The sequence below is a fragment of the Leopardus geoffroyi genome, chromosome E1, assembly GCF_018350155.1.
Source record: "Leopardus geoffroyi isolate Oge1 chromosome E1, O.geoffroyi_Oge1_pat1.0, whole genome shotgun sequence".
NCBI lineage: Eukaryota > Metazoa > Chordata > Mammalia > Carnivora > Felidae > Leopardus > Leopardus geoffroyi.
In genome coordinates, this window is record NC_059330.1 from 59695208 (window position 1) to 59717604 (window position 22397).

General features: G+C 57.8%; 1 protein-coding gene across 6 annotated transcripts in view; it reads left to right on the forward strand.

Annotated features, from left to right (window-relative positions):
- The window catches only part of RPTOR (regulatory associated protein of MTOR complex 1), a 334714-nt gene that overhangs the window by 291602 nt on the left and 20715 nt on the right, over window positions 1-22397 (forward strand). For all 6 annotated transcript variants that reach the window (XM_045489812.1, XM_045489813.1, XM_045489815.1 and 3 more), the window contains 4 exons: window positions 5963-6066; window positions 6506-6689; window positions 8895-9005; window positions 20486-20591. In XM_045489812.1, the coding sequence (XP_045345768.1) occupies window positions 5963-6066; window positions 6506-6689; window positions 8895-9005; window positions 20486-20591 (505 nt within the window). The remainder of the gene's footprint in view (window positions 1-5962; window positions 6067-6505; window positions 6690-8894; window positions 9006-20485; window positions 20592-22397) is intronic.

The following is a 22397-nucleotide window of genomic DNA, read 5'->3' on the forward strand; positions in this document are numbered from 1 at the left end:
GCTCTTTTCATCCTCATTACCCTCTTCCTTCTGCTTACCCTGAGTCTAACTTGCTCTTCAGATTCCAGTTTCTTAAGACAGAAGCTGAGGTCATTACCTTTGCCTGAAAGCTTGCGACGCACAGAGGTGTCTCGAGGCCTTGTTTTGTCTCTGAGGTGTAGGCCGGTCTCCCGGCCATGGCCAGCACAGCCAGGGCCAGCACGGTCATCAGGTGCTCCAGTCACTCCCCGCCCCCTTGGTTATTTTGGTCATGATGAAACCGGTATCCTATATAAGTTTATTTTGTAGTGGCTTTTATGTATTTAACCTTATCGAAAATCAACCTGAATTGTTTAAAAATACGTCAATGCCTAATCTTGAAATTTCACAACTATAAACTCATCACAGTAGACCTGAGCTCAGATGCTCAGATACGTTCCTCAGAGGAACGTCTCACGCATGCGTAAAGCACGGAATCCGTGTCTCCGTGTCCTTTCGGGTTACGTGTAAGGTGCGTGGCTGCGAGCTGGAAGTGCCTCTTCAGCCCACTTGAGGTAATTAAACATCGTGTGTGCGATCGCTCCTACCCGGCAAAGCCACGCCAGCAGGTTACAACAACCGAGACAGCCTCTCGAGGCTTTAGAACAGCGCTCCCTGACAGAGCCTTAGAAGTGGCTTGTGGCTTTCTGCCTGTCGTGCTGATCTCGACAGACACACACACATCCCAGTGTGCACACGGTGGGCACACCCAGAGGGCAGAGATTGGAGTGGGTTCCTCTAGAGTCCATACTTCCTGAAGCCTTGTACTGGTGCAACACAGCCTGTGTGAGTGAGAGTGTGTCTGTGTGTGTCTTGTATGTGTGTGTCTGTGTGTAAATGTATACAGGTGTGTGTCTGTGTGTGTGTGTGTTTTCAAGAGTAAACATTTGCCACTGAAGGCTTTGGAAGCGTAAACATTAAGGAAATATTTTCTTGCCCTCAGTTTAATTTTAAAAATGTCTTACTTTCTACTCTAGCAACTAACGAGGGGATTACATTTCAGTTCACAGAGAAATGGGCCTATTTTTGATATTCAACTGTGACACCAAATTTTTATTCATCAGAGTCCAACAGCCTTATTACTCCGGAATGCCCCGTAGAATTCCGTATTCAAATATAGAAGTTGCTGGCAGCTCAGGAACTCACATAGCTCGAGAACCGTGGCCTAATTTCAAGTATTTATATCCCCTGTCCACACAGGCTTGGGGTTTGCGTTTTGCTTATAGTTTTTATTCTGGAAAATTTCAAACCACGGAGAGAAATACAAAGAACAGCACGATGACCTCAGGAACCACGATGGCCCCGACAGCCTCCCTGGCGGCCACTCCTGCCATCTGTGCTTTGGGGACAACACTTAGAAGGAAATTTCACGCGACAGGTGTTCAGATGTCAGGGTCGCGCGCAGTGATTATCACTACTTTTAATATTTGTGAGAAAACCTGTGCTCACGTAAACTCACCTAGAGATAGTCCCCCAGCGTCCCGACACCCGAGGAGCCCAAGTGTTGGCCGCCACCGCGTCTGCGGGGGGCCGCGTGTAGCCAGGTGCGACGGAGATCACAAGCCAGCGTGTGAGGTTCGAGGCCAAACACTTTCCTTATAAACCAAAGGCCTAAGTGACCAAGAAACAAAGTAAAGGTTGAGATCCCCAAAAACCAAATTCAAAAAAGTTCCACGGAAACTGATTAAATCCTGGCTCCGCGCTGATAACGTCGGTTTCTTTTAAAGCCCTATCCCCATTCAGGGACCCTCTCCTCCCAGTCAGCACCTCACTTAGAGCCCAGGGAGCTGCCGCGCTCGCCCCAAACCCGCGTTCACCCAGCGAGGGTGCAGTGAGCCCACAGCGCAGCACCTTGGCGTCCACCTCTCTGTGGGCTCTGTGGATGCCCACGGAAGCATTTTCATTTCTTCTCACTCGGGTCGAAAGGGCCTCCTTCTCCCAGAGGCGGGGTCCTCCCGGGAGGACCCTCCGCTGCCCGCCCCCCACCCACCACCACCACACAGAGGAGCCTGTGTACCAGTGCTGTGTGCCCCCCTCCGGGGCCTCCCCTGCCTCACTGCCTGCCGCCGCCTCCAGCAGGAGGGCCTCCCAGAATTGTCGGAAATCGGGCAGTCCTAGCGAACTGTTAACAACCGAGAGGCATCTCCGTGTATAGTTCGCAACTTGTCACGCGCCTGTCCGTTCTCACCTCCCCGCAGACCCAGAGGTGACGGCGTCATCACCCAGAGTTGCGTAGCTTACAGAAGTAGACGCCGCCCCCTCCTGAGAGTCACAGGCCCTGCGGGGCCAGATGCAGAAACGGCCCCAGGAGAGCCGGTCCCCTTGGAGATCAGACTCCGTGGCTCTGGGGTGGCCGCTGGGCCTGTGCTCTGGGCCCTCGTGAACACCCTGCCAGCAGGTAGAGGGTGGCTCTCCGGGCCCGTGGGCCCTGGTCAAATGCCACCAGCCTTCAGCCCACTACCCGTCCCCTAGCTGGTGTGCAGAGTTGGGCTTCCTGTGGGCCCTGCCGTGGCGAGTAAACACAGTTTACTGAGAAGCAAAGTGGAAATATTTACGTCTCCTTTCTTCCTCCCTGTCCTCACTACTCTCTGTTGCCACTGCTCCAAAATGCACAGACCCTGGAAAGGGGGCAGGTGAGACCCCCCCCCCCCGGCCTCGGCCGTGCCGGCTTCGCTTCCTGGGGGGCCAAGGACCGCGGCTTCCCCGACGGCCATCAGCAGCCACAGGGCAGTGCCTCGCTGTCCCCGTCGCTGTGGCAAATGAGCAGTACCCAGGACTCAGCGCTCCAGAAGGGCAATTGATGTTGTCTGTCTAGGACGTGCAGTCTACAGAAAACTCTTCTCTTAGATCAACAGAATCCTGCTCCTTGATAGGTGTCTTCTCAGTGGCCCAGCAGCCAGCAGGCTCTGCATCATACTTAGCCCCAGGACAGTCACCTCGGGACAGTCCTGGGGATCCAGATTCTCGACATGCGGTTAACAGTGCAATCCCGCAGTCATGCCCTCGCCCAGGAAAGAGCAGCAGACACCTGGGCTGGAGTCCCAGACCCTGACTCTGATCCCGTTGGGAAATCCACCGTCCGCGTCCCCCGTGCTGCTCTAGGGTACTTTTCTCCGCACTGGATCCGACTTCCCGCACCCTCGCAAAGTGACGTGTTCCAGGCAAAGAACCAGAGAGTAAAGAGAACTTCCCAGGAGCTGGAAAGGGGGGGTGGGGGGGGGGAACGGGTCGCTGCCTGCTCCAGACGCCCAGGCTCCTGCTCCAGACTCCTGCTCCAGACACCCCTGTTAGCTGCACAGGGCACGGAGCAAATTTGTCCCCGCGAACCACGTCTGTGTTTGCATCGGGCCAAGAGAATACGCCTGAGGGGAGAATTCGGCTTACAACAAAGTAAAGTAGGCCGGGCTCCCAGAGCTTTACCCGCAGCCGTGACCATCCCCCTTCCCTGCTGCCCTTGTTCGTCTGGGCCCCGCCACCTGTCCAGGGAGTGGCTTCAGGGCCGCGTCCCCGAGCAGAGAGCAACATAGAATCCTGGCGGCGAGGACGGGCACAGGCGCGGGGTGGGCAGGGGGCTCACAGCTGGGCCCAGTCCTCAGTTCAGAGCCTCGAAAACGCTGCTGCCTCTCTGCTGACCTTCTCTGGCCGTGTGCTGTCTGTGAAACGGCCGCCGGGACCAGCGAGGGAAGGAGCCCCTCTGGCCCCGGGCTCGCCACCCTGCCCCACCCCCTGCCCCGTGTCCCCACCCCAAGTCTGCGGACAGGCAGGGTCCACTCGCCCGCCTCTGCTCACACTCACCCCTGCAGGCTCGCACCAAGTGTGAGACCAAGGCCGAGGCAACGCTTGTCGAACAGATGGGAGCCGTTGGGCTCGAGAAAGCTTCCTCGAAGCCTGAAGCCTTGTGATCGCCAGTGTGAAAGCTGCCGGCGTGCCCACTCCTCAGGATTTCTAAAACGGACTCGGAAAGAGAGCCGTGTGGCGGCCGCGGGTGTGAAGGGTGTGGGCGAGGGGCTGCAGATACCTCACCCCGGCCGCCCGGGCCCAGCAGAGGGAACAGAGCCCGGTCGGCGGAGCCTCCCTGAGGGGCGGTGGGCAGCGAGCACGGGAGAGGCAGGGTGGGAGGGTCTCGGGGGACATGTGGGAAAGGGGGTGGGTGGGTTCTGCCGAAGTCTGAGTTTCAGCCACAAAAGTGTTCTGTCTTTCCTGTCGCCTCTCCCATCTCTGGACGTTTTGAGGAGACTTGTGGAAGTTTGTAGCCTCTCAGCTCAGATCCTGTACTCTCCCCAGACCACGCCGGCTTACGCTTGGGGGGCACTTGGCTCTCGGGTTTTGATGGAGGCACAGGGAGCGGGCCAGGTCATTTAAATAGGAAGCAAAAGTGGGGCGCCTGGGTGGCGCAGTCGGTTAAGCGTCCGACTTCAGCCAGGTCACGATCTCGCGGTCCGTGAGTTCGAGCCCCGCGTCGGGCTCTGGGCTGATGGGTCAGAGCCTGGAGCCGGTTTCCGATTCTGTGTCTCCCTCTCTCTCTGCCCCTCCCCCGTTCGTGCTCTGTCTCTCTCTGTCCCAAAAATAAATAAACGTTGAAAAAAAAAAAATTTAAATAGGAAGCAAAAGCAAGTTCACAAACAATATACTTTACATAATTAAAGAAATGTTTTTCTTAATGTTTTGTAAAGCTTGATTACAGTTCAGTTTTCTTGTTATTCTTGTTTCAGAGTGGTAAATTATCAGGGAAGCATCGATATTCTGTAAATGAACAGTTTTTTGGTGGTTTAGTTTTCTGCAATTCTCTGCCTGTTAGCTGCACGTAGGGAGTACAGCGTCCTGACTGCTGAGGGAGGGGTCGGAACACCTGAGGGTCCCCTGAGCCCGGCTGCCCCGGAACGTCCCCCACGGAGGTCGAGGTTCTGTTTCCCTGAGTGGCGGCCAACTTCGAGACCCAGTCTGGCACCAGCCGCACTCAGGGGAGCCCAGACGGCTGCTTTAACTGCGTCCTGTCCCGAGTGCCACCGGGGCAGCAGCGTCTGCCCTGGAGCCCTCTCCTGGGGGTGTCCAGAGCTGGCAGGGCCTGCCCAGCCGCCCCGTGCCCCCAGAGCAGAACATCCAAGGAAGCACTTGGCGGGTGGTGGGCTTGCGTCCGATGGGCAGGGACGGCCCCGTCTGCCTCCTGCCTCCCCGTCACATGCACCCCCAGCAGCCATCCGGTTTCCCCATCGACACAAAGCCCCACTTCAAAATATAGAAACTATTTCCCTCCTCAACAGTCGTCTCAAGCGGGCATGAATTGTCTGTGGTGAAACGTCAGATGTGCGCACGTCTGTGGAAGGACGTTGACAGCAGCCTGTCTTGTTTCCATCCACAAAGTGCCACGGAGCAGAGGCCAGGGTGGGCTGGGGGGGGCTGGAGCCTAGCGTTAACGCTGGCATAGTCTCATGGCTGCACTTCAGGCAGGGCCAACCCTGGGGCCCCGCTGGACCCAAGCGGATGACTTCTCGGAAAGCAAACGAACATGGTTTTTTTTTTTGTTTTTTGTTTTTGGTTTTTAACGTTTATTTATTTTTGAGACAAAGAGCACGAACGGGGGAGGGTCAGAGAGAGGGAGACACAGAATCCGAAGCAGGCTCTAAACACCGAGCCGTCAGCACGGAGCCCGACGCGGGGTTCGAACCCACGGACCGCGAGATCATGACCTGAGCCCAAGTCGGACGCTCGACCGACTGAGCCACCCAGGCGCCCCAACAAACGAACATGGTTTTATCTGCAGGGGGACACTGGGGAGGGGCTCCACCTGGGCCGTCCCACATGCGTGCTTGATTTCCTGGGCCAAGAGGCCCTTTGCGCGATCTTGAGGCCATCGAAAGCAGCCACCGCCCTGGGCTGCTGTCTCACGGCCGCAGAGGTCACCAGCAGCTGGCCGTCCACACCACTTGCCCCTTTGCTCTCTCAGGCCACAGTGAACGCCCGGCCCCAGCGAATCCTCACCACGTCCTCACTCACCCAGTCGGCGCCCGCCAGCCCCACCAACAAGGGCATCCACATCCACCAGGCGGGGTAAGTGGCCCGTGTCTGTCATGCGGGTCCCTTCTGCACCGCCTTCCTCTGCGCGAGGTGCCACAGCAGGAACCGCCCGGGAGCCTGACTTGTGCAGCCTCTCCGAGTTTGAGCAGCCGGGGTCTGGCTCCTGCTGGCCAGCTGCGGGCAGGGAGAGCCCCTCTTACGTCAGCGTCCGCAGGCGGGAGGCGGCGAGCAGACGTGCCCGCCGGGGCCGCCCTCGCTTTCCGGGGGCACCGCTCCCAGAGCCTGCGGGCGGGGCCCCAAGGGCCTTCGCTGCAGCCGTGGCGGCTGGTTCTGGAGGCACGTGCGTGTGCCGGGCGGGGGGCGATGTGTGGGCTCCCGAGCCGGGTCGGTTGGCAGTGCCCAGGCGGGCGGGCAAGGACAAGGGGCTTTGTCTTTGGGTAAAATGCAACGTTCCTTCCTCCCCCAACGGCAGGGGCTCCCCCCCGACGTCCAGCGCCAGCAGCTCCAGCCTGACCAACGACGTGGCCAAGCAGCCAGTCGGCCGAGACCTGCCCGCGGGCCGCCCCGGCGCCCCTGGCCCCGCGGGGGTGCAGTACACGCCCCACTCCCAGCAGTTCCCCCGCACGCGGAAGATGTTCGACAAGGGCCCAGACCAGGTACGCTCGACTGTGCGCCCTCGGTGTGAGCAGAGACCCTGCAGCCCGGGACGCGGGCCCCACCCTGCCCTCCGCCCCCAGCTGTGCTGCACGGTTTGTACCGGCACCACCTTGCAGTGTCACGGGGCCCTCGCTCCTGTGGCCCCTTGCCATGGCTCACTGTGCTGGCACCTTCCACGTGGCCTCTCTGTTCTGGCACCTTCCACGTGGCCTCACTGTCCTGCCACCTTCCACGTGGCCTCACTGTTCTGGCACCTTCCTCACGGGCTCACTGTTCTGGCACCTCCCATGTGGCCTCACTGTTCTGGCACCTTCCACGTGGCCTCTCTGTTCTGGCACCTTCCACGTGGCCTCACTGTGCTGGCACCTTCCACGTGGCCTCACTGTCCTGCCACCTTCCACGTGGCCTCACTGTTCTGGCACCTTCCTCACGGGCTCACTGTTCTGGCACCTCCCATGTGGCCTCACTGTTCTGGCACCTTCCATGTGGCCTCACTGTCCTGCCACCTTCCATGTGGCCTCTCTGTCCTGCCACTTCCACGTGGCCTCACTGTCCTGGCCTCACTGTCCTGCCACCTTCCATGTGGCCTCACTGTCCTACCACCTTCCATGTGGCCTTACTGTTCTGGCACCTTCCACATGGCCTCACTGTGCTGGCACCTTCCATGTGGCCTCACTGTCCTGCCACTTCCACGTGGCCTCACTGTCCTGCCACCTTCCATGTGGCCTCACTGTTCTGGCACCTTCCACGTGGCCTCACTGTCCTGCCACCTTCCATGTGGCCTCACTGTTCTGGCACCTTCCACGTGGCCTCACTGTCCTGCCACCTTCCACGTGGCCTCAATGTTCTGGCACCTCCCATGTGGCCTCACTGTTCTGGCACCTTCCACGTGGCCTCACTGTCCTGCCACCTTCCATGTGGCCTCACTGTCCTGGCACCTTCCTTACGGGCTCACTGTTCTGGCACCTCCCATGTGGCCACATAAGTGCCCGGAGCTAACTTGCTTTCTCCCTTCTTGGGTGAGTAGCGTTTTCCTCCGCTGGCTGTGGCAGCTGCCACATACAAGCACCTGTTCTCAGTGGATTGTTTGCATTTTCCACGAACGTTTCATTTGCCACATAAGGAGCCACGGTCTCTGCCTTTAAGCTGAAAAAGAAATTTCAGGCGCAGGAGGGATTGGCGTCTTCGTCAGCCTGGGTGATGTGATGTGAACACATAAGCTGGGGCCTTGGCTGTCTTGCCCAGACTGTTTGCCGCTGTATCCGTCAAGGACGCAGTCTGGAGGGGCCGTTCAGGATGCACTAAGGGGGCGGGCTGCCATGGATGCCATGTCAGCCACGTGACCCAGCTCTGTAAGCAGTGGTCTTAAGAAGTTCACAGCTGCCTGCTGGGTGACGTGTGTTGCCTTTCCCCTCGAACACCCAGGGCGAGGTTCATCCTCCTGGCTGGACCCTGACGTGGGCCGGCCAGACAGCAGCATCTGGACGCAGGGGACACTCACTGTCTTTGGGGCCGCAGGCCAGGGCCCCGATCCAGCAGAGTGGCACAGGTTCCTACAGCAGGCAGGAGAGGAGACCCTATCACTGTGCCCCAGCTGTGGGACTTTCCACCCGGCAAGCCTCGAGAGGGACTCCTCTCTGGGGGATGCCTTCAGTCCTGCTCCCCCGTGCCCAGCCTTGTGCAGTGACGCGAGCCCTACTCTGACCGCGTTGGCCGCCATAGGCCTTGCCGTGGGAAATGAACGTGTGGTCCAGGGGGACAGCATCAAGTGGTTTATGTCTCAATACCCACATGTCCCAAGTGGTCTCGCTCCCCACCCAGAGCCGCTTGGCACAGTCGGGTGCCAGGTCGCCGGCAGCCCCTGCCGCAGAGGCCCTGGGGGATTGCTGACCTCACAGCGCTGGCCTGTGCGAGAGCGACAGACTCTGCGGCCCGAGCCACCATGGCCAGCCTCGGGGGGGACACAGTCCCCTGAGTGCAGATTCAGTCGCCTCCCTAATACGGGTTCCCTGGGCCCTGGCCCCACATTCAGGGTCCCTACCACCAGGACGCAGGGTGAGGCCAGCAGAAGAACGTTCGCAGCAGCCAGACCGCTGCCTTCTGTCTCCTTTTGAATCCTCTCAAGCCTGCAAAGAGACGTGTCGGGTATGTGACTAACTGTTCCTTCTATTTCCTCCCCCACTTTGTCCCCAAACGCCCTGAAGACCACAGACGATGCAGATGATGCTGCTGGACACAGAAGCTTCGTCTCAGCCACGACGCAGACGGGCTTCTGCGACTGGAGTGCCCGGTACTTTGCCCAGCCCGTCATGAAGGTAGTGTGCACATCCCCCGGGTGCAAAGTGGGCCTCCCGTCGGTGTCCTCGAGCAGAGCCCTGCCCTTGGCTTCCTCCTGCCCCTTCTTCCTTCCCCAAGAACCCCGGTCCCTGGACTGGGCCGTCTGAGCCCTCTGCTCCGAGCCGACAGCGGACCCCAACTGGTCACCCACCGGGGCTCCTGCCAGCCCAGCCACTGACCCTTTGGGGCTCCTGTCCCATCATGTTTGCGGCTGCTCAAGGGCGACCCCATACTGCCGTCACAGTAGCTGGTGTGAACGGTTGAAGCAGTGAAAGGAACAGACGTCACTCACCTTCCCATCTTGTCAAAAGAAGCCAGACCCGCCTCCCCTCCGAGCTACCAGGCCATCTGCACTGCTTTGTCCCACTCAGTGGCCTTCTGAGGCCGTCCTCCGGAGGACTGTCTGAGGCCTGGGCTCTGGGTGGCCTTTTGGAGACCTGCCCACTGGGCTAATTCTAGTGCGTTCTGGCTGGTTGCGGGAGATGTGTCCGGTCACTGCAGATCCGAGCCACACGTCCAGGCGACAGCATGGGACAGGCGACACTTTCTCCCGGGCCTCTTTCCCCGGGAACGCCACAGGGCCTTGTGCGTAGACTTTCCCGTGAAGCACATTCTCAGGAAACCTTCTTCCCTCGTACAGACCATTGAAAATCGCAGCTTATTCTTAATTGTACGTCAGGCTCCACGTCGAGGTAATTTCCACGAGTGGTTGGACCCTGTACTACAACTTTTCCTGGTTTCCCTTCTCCCCATGATGATACTGACTTTTGTCAGCAAAGCACAAAGGAGTCATTGTCCGTACCCGAGGCAGATGACAAAGTTGTAGTTTATTGAGCCCCTTTGCTGAAAAGAGAGATCTCTCTTCGTTTTTCAACTGAACCCGACTCCCAGAAAGCAGTTTGGCAGTAAGCATCAGAAGCCTTGAGCAGCCATTCCCTTCGACCTGGTAATTAATTCGTTTACTGCGATATCAACTCAGGGAAATAATCGGAGTCACGGACGATCCTGTATTTACGGTAGCAAAACCTGGGATCCAGCCGAACGCCCAACCTAGGCCTAAGGGCTTAGCAATTATGGAATACTTGATACAACATTTATCGTTATTAAGAAATTGAGCTTTAAAATTAATATCTTAAGTGCTCATGCTAAAACGTTTAAAAAGGAAAAAAAAGGACATAAACGGGCTACGCGGTGGTCCCCATTGGCAACACCACACGGACATCTGTGCACAGAAAACAGCCTGAAACAGCCGGCCCGACAGCGGGTCTCGGGCGATGTGGCGGTGAGGCCCCAGTTTGTTTTGTCCATTTCTGTCTGTCCCCTGCTCTTTCCACACTAAGCACGAGCATCTTTACAGTCAGGAAAGAAGTATGAAAACAGCAAACGCAAGGGGCGGCTGAGGCCCGTGCTCACCCTCGGGGCTCCGGTGCGCGGCCCTCGGCCAGCCCACGAGCGCCTTCCCGCCGCTGGGCCCCTCGTGGAGAAAGGAGCCAGCGAGCCGGCGCTGGAATTTGCCCCGGGACACGGGGGCCGCTGCTGTGGGTGGCGAACTCTCCTTTGATAGCTTAGAGGTGACACGGGGCTTTGCTCAGTATCAGCAGAAGCCCAGTCTCCTGGAAAGTCTCCCGCTCCAGGCGAGCGCGTCGAGCAGGTCGGAGCCCTGGGCGGGCTGCCTCTTGCTGAAATGGCAGTTGCTTGGTGTGGTGATGAATGGCTTTTCTTTTCTTTTTTTTTAAAGTTTATTCTGAGAGAGTGCGTGTGTGCGCACACAGGGGAGGAGCAGAGAGAGAGGGAAAGAGAGAATCCTAAGCAGCCTCCACTGTCAACACAAAGCCCGATGTGGGGCTTGAACCCACAAACTATGAGATTGTGACCTAAGCTGAGATGAAGAGTCAGACGCTTAACCGACTGAGCCACCCAGATGCCCCAGCGAGTGGCTTTTTTTTAATGTCTGAGAACTGCCTGTTACGCCGTCCACGCTGCCGGCAGGAAAAAGGGGCACGGGCGCCCCAGGCTCCTTTCTCTTAGACGAGCTCGGTCCTCCCAGGGTCCGGTTTCCTGTCCTTGGCACAGGTACTTAGGCAGCTTCCTGAGCCCAGGCCTGGGGTTTTATCCTGTGTGACCACATGCACCCCCAAAGCCGGCACCCTCCCCTTTTCCCGTGCTGCCAGCAGGGGGGAGGCAGAGGCTGCGGGCCCAGCGGCCCGGCCTGATGCGTCCGCACCCAGAGCACCGACGCTGCAGTGGGCTGGGGAAGGAGGGTCCTCCGAGGTGCCACTCTTGCTCTCCGCGCTGAGCCCACGGGGGGCAGCCAGGAAACCGTTGAATAAGCAAGCGCCGTCTCCCTCTGACAAGCTCCCACAGGCTGTAGCCTGAATGACGGGCTCCGGGCGTCACGTCCCTGCAGTGATGGGTTTTGCCCGTGGCTCCCGATGGCGGCTGAGACGTCAGGGAGAGGGAGGATGTGACTGATTTTTCTCTTACGTTAATTAGAGACCCTTTCTAGACTGGAGAAGAGAATGTGTTTTATCTCATTGTAATTTTTTAACAATTGTTTTCCTACTTTCTCCAGCTTCTATTCACGAAGGTGTTCTTTTATTCATTTAATTCGTCATCTAATGACGCGTGTGCAATAAAACGTGTTAGGAACTTTTTTTATTCGCCTGCTTCACACATAAACTAAGAATAGCTCAAAGCTGGGATCATACCCCAGAAAGGTCAGAGCCCTAACCCTCCTCAAAGGTCAGGATAAGAAACTGAGATAGTCACCGGATAAGTGAACTGACCCCAGGATCACCGTGCACGACCATAGTGCAGCCCGTGCCCGGGGGACCTGCTTCCCCACAACGTGGCTGTGAGGACAGATTTGCCGGCTTTTTGTCGATTTACAGTCTGGCTTTTTACAGGTCTGTGTGGCCAAAGAGAACTGTATTCCGGAGCTCTCACAGCCCCTCTCTTGCCCGTGCTGGTTTATAGAGCTCACATCTGCTTCAGAAAGAACGTTGAAAACGGTCCGTCACATGCTTAAAAAAACAAAAGATCTATTGAAATCTGTTCTAGTTACAAAAGTAATACGGTTTTTTTCTTTCTGGTTCACAAAGTTGAGAGTGATTTTCCCGGAAGTAGGCTTTCCAGAGCGTGGGGAAGAAGAAAGTCTGAGCCACTGTTGGTGGTGAAATGCGGGCTTGGTCTAGAGCAGTTCGGCAATAGCTTATCAAAATGGGAAGGGACTACACCCTAGAAACCGACGATCCCACTCTGAGAAATAGACCCTAAAACCACCGCTATACGTGTGCGTTTGTGATGATACGTGTCCAGAGCTGCCCATTACGTTATTTCTGAACACGTGAAGTTGAAAGCCAAAAACATATTCTTAATTAGGGGGAGCGTGAGTTAATGATGCGTCCATGCGATAGAGCCCTTCGCGGCCCCCACAGGGAGTGAGCCCCGTCTGCCCGAGGACACGCGTGGATATCCTTGATGGCACAGGCCACATAATCCCATGGTCCCACGTGCTTGCACAAGTGCCGTGCTGTCCAGGTGTGCGCGCGGGGGCCGGGGGGCAGGGGGGGGGAGCCCGCAGGTTACGCGTCAGGCTGTTCATGCCGTCACTAGTGTCACTCCTAGAGGGTGGGGTTGACGTTGGGGAGAGGGACTGTCCTTCCTCCAGTGTGCACTTGTAGATTGTGTGAACTTTGTAGAAAACCCAATTATCAGCATGGTAACTTAGAACAGATTAAACTGTAGTGTTTATTTACAAAAAGAGCCTGGAAAGAATCAATCAGATTGTTTTAAGGCATCACGTGCACAGTGAACGTTGGCTAGAGCTAAGAGAAGGTTTACTCGGGGCGGAGGGCACGGGTGTGGCACTGACCCACACGCAGGATGGGGTGCAAGCGTCTCTGGGCTGGTCACAGAACGCGCTCTGCACTGCGTTAAACCTGCACGTCGACGGAGCTGTTGTTTAAAGTGCACTAAGCGGGGCGCCTGGGTGGCGCAGTCGGTTAAGCGTCCGACTTCAGCCAGGTCACGATCTCGCGGTCCGGGAGTTCGAGCCCCGCGTCGGGCTCTGGGCTGATGGCTCAGAGCCTGGAGCCTGTTTCTGATTCTGTGTCTCCCTCTCTCTCTGCCCCTCCCCCGTTCATGCTCTGTCTCTCTCTGTCCCAAAAATAAATAAACGTTGAAAAAAAAAAATTTTAAGTGCACTAAGCTAGGGGCGCCTGGGTGGCGCAGTCGGTTAAGCGTCCGACTTCAGCCAGGTCACGATCTCGCGGTCCGTGAGTTCGAGCCCCACGTCGGGCTCTGGGCTGATGGCTCAGAGCCTGGAGCCTGTTTCCGATTCTGTGTCTCCCTCTCTCTCTGCCCCTCCCCCGTTCATGCTCTGTCTCTCTCTGCCCCCCCAAAAAATAAATAAACGTTGAAAAAAAAATTTTTTTTTTAAAAATAAAGTGCACTATTGTTTTAACTCAGAAAATGAAAAAGTAAAATAAAAGCGAAACCACCCAGAATTCTCTCCCCGCCCACCCCACACGCACTGCCATTGCGCTTATGCCACGGGTACAGCTTTGTTTCCTGCTTTTTCACTTACACAGTTATAAACGTTGGACGTTTTCTCGTGTCTCCAAATGTTCCACAAAGATGGCTTCTGCTTTTTCCTTTCTTGTACATAAACCTCCAGGCCGACATAGCCCAAGAACCAGACTCGGTCACACCGTCAGGGGCAATAGCCCACAGTTTAGTTTGCTGCGAGATTTAACTACGTCAGGAGGTCAGGCGGTGCCGTACTGTGTCCCGTTCCTAAAACGTACGCCTTGGCTCTTTGTGGAACGTTCAGCTGGAAAACAAACAGACGTGTTGATTCCCCTCCAGGAACACGAGGATGGGAGGAGCGTTTGCTTTGTGATGGAAGTGTGTGGGCAGCAGGGAGGCTCAACCAGCACTCCACGTTTCCACGTGGCCACGCCGGGAGGACTGCGTGCTCCCGCTCGCTGCCACCGGGGGACCGCTTCTGCCCTTCTGCCCGTCTTCTGACGTGCTGGCCTGGTGCCAGCGCCCTCGTGCCTTGTAAATCACTGCTGAATTGTAAACCATCGGGGGCCGAGGGATCGTGGGTTGTCAGCTGTGTTCTCTCTAAAACGTTCTTTAAACTAAACAGTGTTGAAAGATTAACGAAGGCCTGCGTAAACGGGAAGATCTCATGTGTTCACGGGTCACAGGGCTTAATACGGCAGGGCCCCAGAGAGACCCAGAGTCCACGTGATGCCGGTGAGAATCCCAGTTGCCTTTTTTGTGTGTGGAAACTGACAAGCCGAGACTAAAGTTCAGATGGAAATGCAGGAGACCCAGAACAGCACTAAAGATGCTGTCCAGGGCAAACGAAAAAAACAACTCGTGCTCCCCAATTGCAAACCTTGCTGCGTGATTGCAGGGATGGAGACAGCGTGGCACCGACTTAAGGAGAGACGTGCAGACCGGTTTCGAATGAGAGAGTCCGGAGGTACCTCCGACATCAAGACTTTACACCCACAGACCCAACAACTTGGAGGAAATGCACACATTCTTCGAAAGACACAACTACCAAAACTCACCCCATACGAAGTAGAGAACCCAGATAGTCCCACATCTGTTCAGGGAAATGAGTTTGAAGCTAAAACTGTCCAACAAAGACAAGATAGCTCCAGAACCAGCAGTTTCACTGGAAAATTCTACCAGAATAATACCAGTCCTCCGCAGTCTGTTACAGGAAACAAAAGGAGTGAACACTTCCCAGTTCGTTTTAAGAAGACGGCATCACTCTGATCCCAAAACCAAAGACTTCACAAGAATAAAAAACCAGAAACCAGTGTCCTCCATGAACATGGCCTCAAAACCTTCAACATAATATTAACAGATCAAACATGGCAAACTTTAAAAGGGGCAACACACCAAGTGGGCAGCTGAGCGAGTGGATTACATCTCAAGAATGCAAAGTTGAATCCACAGTTTTAATTAATCATGAAATTGAATGTAACTGAATGTATCAGTCGACTCAAGAAAAGCCACCTGTTCATCCCAATAGCTGCAGAAAAAGGATTTGACAGAATTCAGCAAATAATCGTCATAAAACTCTCCACAAACCAGGACCAGAAGTAAACTTCCTCACCCTCATGCAGGGCACCTACAAAACCCGCGGCTCCCTTTCTCACCAGGGAGAGACTGGATGTCTTGTCTCTAAAACCAGGACCAAGGTAAGGGTGTCTGATCTCCCGGCTCCTTTTCAACAACCTCCCAGAGGCCCTAGGTGTCCAGGAAGGCAAGCAAAGGTGGAAAGTGAAATAAAACTGTCTGCTCACACAGAATCATTGTGTACGTAGAAAATCCTAAACAACCTGCATGATGTTGCCAGAACAGGTGAGATAAGATCGCTGAATACCCAACGTTACACAAAAACTGATTGTATTTCTATACTAACCACTGGAAATTGGAATTAAGCCGCTTAACCCCCAAAACATGAGCTGTAATTAAATTAGCTATATATTTTTTTAATACAAGCAAGACTCAAATGCTGAAAAACACAAAACACGATGAAAGAAATTTTAGAAGGCCTAACCCACTGAAGGTGTGCTCGTGGGCCAGGTGTCAGGTCTCCCTAACCTGGCGTATGGGCCGATGCCATCTCATTCAACATCCCAACAGGTTTTGTTTTAATCAGCAAGCCGATTCTAAAATTTATGGGGCGACGCAAAGAAACCGAAGAAATGTAGGCAGAAAGCAAAGTTGAAGGACTCACACTGATTTCAAGAGTCCCCCTGAGGGCAGGAGTGGAATGGTGGGCGAGGGGGGGCCAGTGGGGCGGAACAGGGCCCAGAGGCGGAGCCACGGTGCATGCCACCAATTTCCCACAAAGCTGCAGGACAGCTCATTTCAGTGGACAGAGGATGGTCTTTCCAGCAAGCGGAACCACAGCGGCTGGACATCCATTTGCCCACGAGACGAACGTCACTCCATGCCCCACACCTTATTCAGAAACTAACTCAAGGAGCCTCTTCTTGCCCTACTGTGAATCCCGCAGCCGCGAAACTTCTAGAAGCCCCTTCTGGCCTGTTGGGCGATGGTTCTTTGAGAAGTCACGAAACCCAGAAGAAAAATGGTATATGCAGTTTCGTCATGTTGACTGCTTTTTGCGTATCACCGTTGACATGAAAACACAAGCCACAGACTGGAGAAAAATATGGTCAAACTCCTAATAAAAGCCTTTTATCCCACATACATAACTCCCAAAATCCCACATGGAAGGACGCAACACCATTAAAAGCAACGGGCAAAAGGTTTGCACAGACCCTTTCCCGAAAAGGCGTGCACACAGCAAAGGAGCCCTGAGAAGGTGTGACACGGGGAGGCAGGGGTCGCCGGGGCCGCGAGCTGCCGCAGGAGGCAGCAGCTCGCTTCCGTACGACGGCCGACATTTTAGATCGCTCGGTCCCGAGCACTGGCAGAGGAAGCAGAGCAGCCCAGACTCTCGCCCCTCGCGGTGCCAGGTGCCCTGGAAACGTGTGGCCGTTTCCTGCGCGGCTGAACCTGTACTTACCGTGCATCCCGGCAACCCTGCTGGACGTTCCCCGGGAGAAGTGACAAAAGCTACACGTGCATGTTTACGGCGGCTTTATTCACGATCGCCGGAAACCGGACGGAACCGAGACGTTTCACCCGGTGGAGAAACAGTGCTGGGACCAATACCGGTCCCCTGAAAAAAGTCGCCCCGATAAACCGATATACACACGACACGAGGAGTCAGGTGCGGCTCGCTCAGCGAGGGAAGCCAGACACGCAGGAAGTGGGTGGGGCTGGGCCTGGGGACGGGGGAGGCCGACCGCACAGGGGCAGGGGGCAGGGCCAGGTCCGTTCCCCACCAGGCGGTGGGCTCGTGACCAAGCCCCCGAGAGGGGTAGCGTCCTGGAGGGGGACCCCGCCTCCATCAACCTGATGCTTCGCAGGAGCCGTGGTCGCGGGGCGAAGGTGCCCGTGTCTGGGCCCCCGTGCACGCAAGACACCCTCCCCTCCCCTCCCCTCCCCTCCCCTCCCCTCCCCTCAGAGCTCCTCCCGTCAGGGCCACAGGGCGTGAGCACAGAGCCGGCCCGGCCAGGTCAGGAGCGGCCGTCACTAGTGCACCTCTCTCCGCCAGAGTGACGTCCTCGTTTGTGGCGGGGGAAGGGGGGAGGGGTGGCTTCTCACACAACAGGAAAAGTCACAGCGAGTGTCGAGTGTCGAGGTGAAAACAGGCCCAGAGGCACTCGGTTGTGTCGTCAGAACAGGCCTCGCTTCTGGGTGGAAACGGAGCTCGGGGTCCGAGCACTTGGCCCGGAGTTAACGAGCCTTCCCCAAGGCCCGTCTCCCCTTTTGCCTTCGGGGGACCCTCTGACCCTCGCCCTTGGTTGCCCCGGGGACAGGCCAGGCCTGAGGCCCCAGCCCCCGCATCTCCGGGAGGCTGAAGGGTGGGAATGGGTGCTGGGACCGAGGGGTCACGGCCGCAGTCGCACAGCACTGCCCCGCACCCGCCCCGCACCTGTGGTTCTCCGTCCTGGTGGCTCGTCCTGGTGGCTCTGGGCAGACCGTCCCCGGGTGGATGCCAGCGGCGTTCGCAGAGCCGTGTGCGGCCCAGCTCTGACCGTCTCCTTGGATGAGCACACCTGGGGGGGGGGGGGGGACACCTCCATCGACGGGCCTGCCAGGGGCCCCGCACGTCCACGCGCCTTCCTTCCTGTCCTCGCAGCCGCCGTCTTGTGTCCTTTGCAGCCCCAGGTCCGTCCCTGGGCCCGGTCCCTGCCAGCACAAGGGGGCACCTGGGCCCTGGGGCACGTGCGTCCAGGAACCCAGTGCCCGTCCTGCCCTCCTGCTCGGAGCGCCTCTCCCTCTTCCTGTGATGTGTTCCCACGGAAACCGGATTCCATCAAAGGGCGATATCCTCGCCCCGCCCACGCTTTCAGTGTTTTTCTGGTTGGCGTTACTGACCACTTGCCGTGTCTTTTGGAACAAGCTCTGGGTTGTCACAAAGTGAAACCAACTGTTACCAACCCGTGATCTACCCCGTCTACCCCCCGGGTTATTTCCAAACCACTAAACAAACGTTCTGTGGAGGCAGCTGACACCATTTCTTCTTGTCGCCTCCACGTGTGGATGTCTGTTGTGGCTGTTGCTGTCTTGTTCGGTGTGGGGTTGTGATTCTTCAGAAAAAAAGAAGGAGCAGAGCAAGGAAACAGCTCGCAGCAGGGACCCGCGGGCTCCAGCAGTGAGGCCGGGGAGGGTGGGTGGGTGTTTCTGTTTTGTAATCAGAACACAGAGCATCCAGCGTGGACACGTGAAATGTGCTGTGGTCTGGGCTCCTGTCCGTGTAGACGCGTGCTGTTTCTTAGCCATGCTGGCGCCTAAGAACGCGCCTGTGGCCACCGTCCCTGCTCCCTGCCCCGTGCTTTCCCCAGCAGAGAAAACGATCTTTACATCCGAGCGTGGGCTGTCTGGTACCGTGTGGTGTTACCGCGCTGACCACGGGCAGCCTAAGGTAGGCCCGGCTTCTCGGCTCAGCCGAGACCAGGTAGGGTTTTCTCTTGTGTGATTAATCTCTTCTGTATTTTGGCACTCGACGACCCTGGGTGTTCAAGCAGGGACCCAGGGCCAATCCAGTTTACTTGATGGCACGCGAGGATTAAGGAAATACACGTTTATTACAAAAGCCAACTTAAATCCCGGCTTCCTCTTGGCGGGGGGCGGGCCTCTTGCGGACGCTGGTTTTACACAACCGTCTGTGCACAGGCACACGAATGTGCACACACGGGCCACGAAGCAGGAAGGACCCCTGCCCAAGGAACAGAGAACAGGGCGGTTTGTGGGGCACGCACGTATTTCGGGGGAACTGAGCTCAGTCTCTGACACCATGGCTCGGTGGGGAGGGTACAGGGTTCTTGGGAGCTGTTTGAAGCTGACCGGGTCCACAGTCCGGGCGTTTCCTGATGCTTCACCTTGTGCTCAGTCAGCTCAGGCCGCACAGCCGCCCCCCCCCCCCCCCGCCCCACCGGGACCCCTCTGTTGCTGTCATAAGCCCCTTTCTGGTCAAGTGCGACGCCCCAGTTCTCTGGCACAAGAGGAGGGATAAAGGCAGAAGTCCCTGAGCACAGCCCACCTTTTTCTGATTTTGCCTTTTCAGTGTGTGCGGCGTCGGCCTCCGGCCCCCGGCCCCCTCAGCTCAGGGCGAATCCCGCCAGCTCCTTGTCCCTGAAGCTCCTTGTCTGCTTTGGCAGAGGCTGCCCTGCTGCCCCATGTCAGGGGCTCCTAGGAGCAGGACAGCACATGGCCTCAGGGGTTGAGGCGTCCCCTGAGTCTGTGCCGCTCCCTGCCCTCCCCAGGGGGCCCTCTCATCCTCTAGACCCAGCGGCCTGCAGAGCGGGCAGCTCCCCCTCGGGGGGGAGGCCAGGCACTCCTGTCTGCCACCCTCTTGTGCCAGCCAGCTGGGCTGGGGCGCCCTGGCCAGGCTGCAGAACCCAGTTTCCTCGTTCGGGAACAGGGTCCTTTCTTTCTGGGCATGACCTCGGACACACTACAGGTTTGGGTCCAGAGCCACAGTAAAGTGAGTCCACGCATGTTTTGGTTCCCCAGAGCGCGTAAGTCACTGCCCTACGCTGCAGTCCGCCGGGCATGTGATAGCACCGTGTCTGAGGAAACCGCGTAGAGACCTGAATTCAAAAATACTTCAGGGATGCCCGAGTGGCTCAGTGAACTCGGTTCATGATCTCGCGGTTCGCGAGTTCGAGCCCCGTGTCAGGCTTTGTACTGACGGCTCAGAGCCTCACTGGGATCCTCTCTCTTCCTCTCTCTCTGCCCCTTCCCTACTCACATGCGCGCGCTCTCTCGCTCTCTCTCTCTCTCTCTCTCTCTCTCTGTCTCTTTCTCTCAAAAATAAATAAAAACGAGCGCCAGGGTGGCTCAGTTGAACATCTGACTTCGGTTCAGGTCATGATCTCACAATTGGTGAGCTCGAGCCCCATATCAGGCTCTGTGATCAGGGCTGACAGCTCACAGCCCACTTCTGATCCTCTGTCTCCCGCTGTCTGCCCCTCCCCTGCTCATGTGCGTCTGCATGCTCTCAAAAATAAAAACACGTTAAAAATAATGCTAATAAATAAACAGATAAAAACATTTAAGACAATACCTCACTACTAAAACATGCTGACCATCACCTGGGCCGTCAGAGGCGTCAGCGCCAACCACAGATCACCGTAACAAACGTACCAGTGATGAAAAGCGTGAGGTACCGTGAAAGTCGCCGAGGTGTGCCGAGACCCGGGAGGTGAGCAGAGGCAGCCGGAAGGCGTGCTGGCCACGGGGTGGCCGCGAACCTCCCGTCTGTGAGCCACGCGGGGTCCATGAGGCGCAAACAGGATGCCTGTGACTTACTCGCGAACCTCACTTGGTGTTTTTATCGTTCAAGATCCCGGAGGAACACGACCTGGAGAGTCAGATCCGCAAGGAGCGTGAGTGGCGATTTCTCCGCAACACCCACGTCAGGCAGCAGGCGCGGCAGCTCATCCAGAAGGGTAAGCCGCCCGCCTCCCGAGGGGGGGCGCCTCCGAGGGCCCGTGGCGGGGCTGGCGGGGTGCAGGCCCTCCTCCAGGCTGGCCCCCAGGAGCCCCCAGAGCACTCGGCCACTGTCTCCCAAGAGAAGCCCCCGCCGGCCTCTCGCACGAGCGAGCCTTGTGCGCCCTGCCACTCCCAGGGCGGAAGGAGCCCCGAGCTCTGTCTGGGGCACAGGCCACACGCAAGGCGCTGCTTGTGCCCACCTGGCCCCTCCTGTCCCGGAATAATCCCACTGTCAACCGGCGCTGTATCCGAGTCCCACTTTACCAACCCTTTTACCAGACTTGCCGAGAGAGGCCCCGTTTGCGGGCCCCCAGCCTCACCGGTGCTGGACGGGCAGCCTCCCTCCCCTCCCCCACCGCCACCCCCACCCCCTCCCTCCCGCTCTCCCAGCCCCGCGGCTTCGGGGACACAGAGAGGTGGGGTGCACCTCCATCTTCTACTGCGAAGCCAGCGTGGCCCCCCCCAGTCACTGGGCCGGCCGGGCCGACCAGCTGCCCAGGCCCCCGCACAGAGCGGGACGTCGCGGGCTGTCAGCCCTTCTGTTGACGGACTGATCCCGCCTTGCCTTTCCGTCCTGTAAAATGGTGGCGGTTGCCAAGGGTCGCTCTTTACAGCCGGGGGTGGGGCCCACGAGACAGGCTGTCCCCGCAGACACGCGTGTCCCTGAGCACACGCGGCCGCTCCAGAAGCCACTGTGGCGTGCGGCCGCCTCGGTGTGCAGCGCTCGCCGTAAAATGCCTTGGGGCCGTAGTCGCCTCGTAAAGCTGCCTCCATGAGGGGCTGGCGGCGGCTGGATGTAAAGCAGCCTAGTGTTCAGGCCTCGGCGTCTGCTGGCCCGGCAGTCACCGCTCGGACGTGTGCAGCCAGGCCGGCCCACGCCCCACGGCTTTCTTCCCGAGGACAGAACAGCCACCAGCGCGTCGGCGCTCTGGGAATTACAGCATCGGAGGCTGTTTTCTCGAAGGTCTGCGGTCCTGCAGGGCCCCCGTTCTACAGGACAGTGGACTCCCTGGACCCCGCGTCTGCCCCCCACAGTTAGGCATCGGAAGGCAGACTGGCCCCGATGGGGAAGCCACACACAGGGCCAGGGACTCTGGAGAAAGAGCTGGGCTTTCCTGACGAACACAAAAGACTGTCTTTGTAACCCGGGTCGGGTTCTCCCGGTCTTTGTGGGAAGAGGAGGCCTCCTTGTTAGACACAGCTGAGGGGGGCTCCCGGACGCAGTCGCCGGGCACGTCAGCCCCTGAGAGGTCCGTGCGGTGGACCCGGCCACCAGAGACAGGGACACGGGCGACCCCACTCACGTGCCCGCACAGAGGCTGCCGCCAGTGGAAAGTGCCCCTTCTGAGAGGCGGCTGTGCCCCCCTGAGAGAGGGGGTGCCTGCAGCTTAATGAGGTGGTTCCCCCGACGCCCGTGCCCGGCCTCCCCCAGTGACCTCGGCCGGCAGGACCAGTGTCGTCACGAACGCACAATGCACCCTGACCCGGGAGTCGGTGTTCCCGGTGTCTCCCGGCCACCCGCGGTCGGGGCCCCTGCGGGTAACACTGCTGCCACAGACAGAGCCCCTGGGACCTTCTGGCATGTGTCCCTTCACCCCGTCCTTGTCACCGGCTGGTTTTCCGTGTTTGCTGCTATAACGGGGGGGCGGGGGGGTGGAGACGGGGGGCAGGGTGAAGCCAGCACTAATGGCACCCCCCAGGTTTCCCAGGGGCTAGGCCGGTGCCCGACGACGCTGCAGGGACCCCACGTCCCTGGCTGCCCT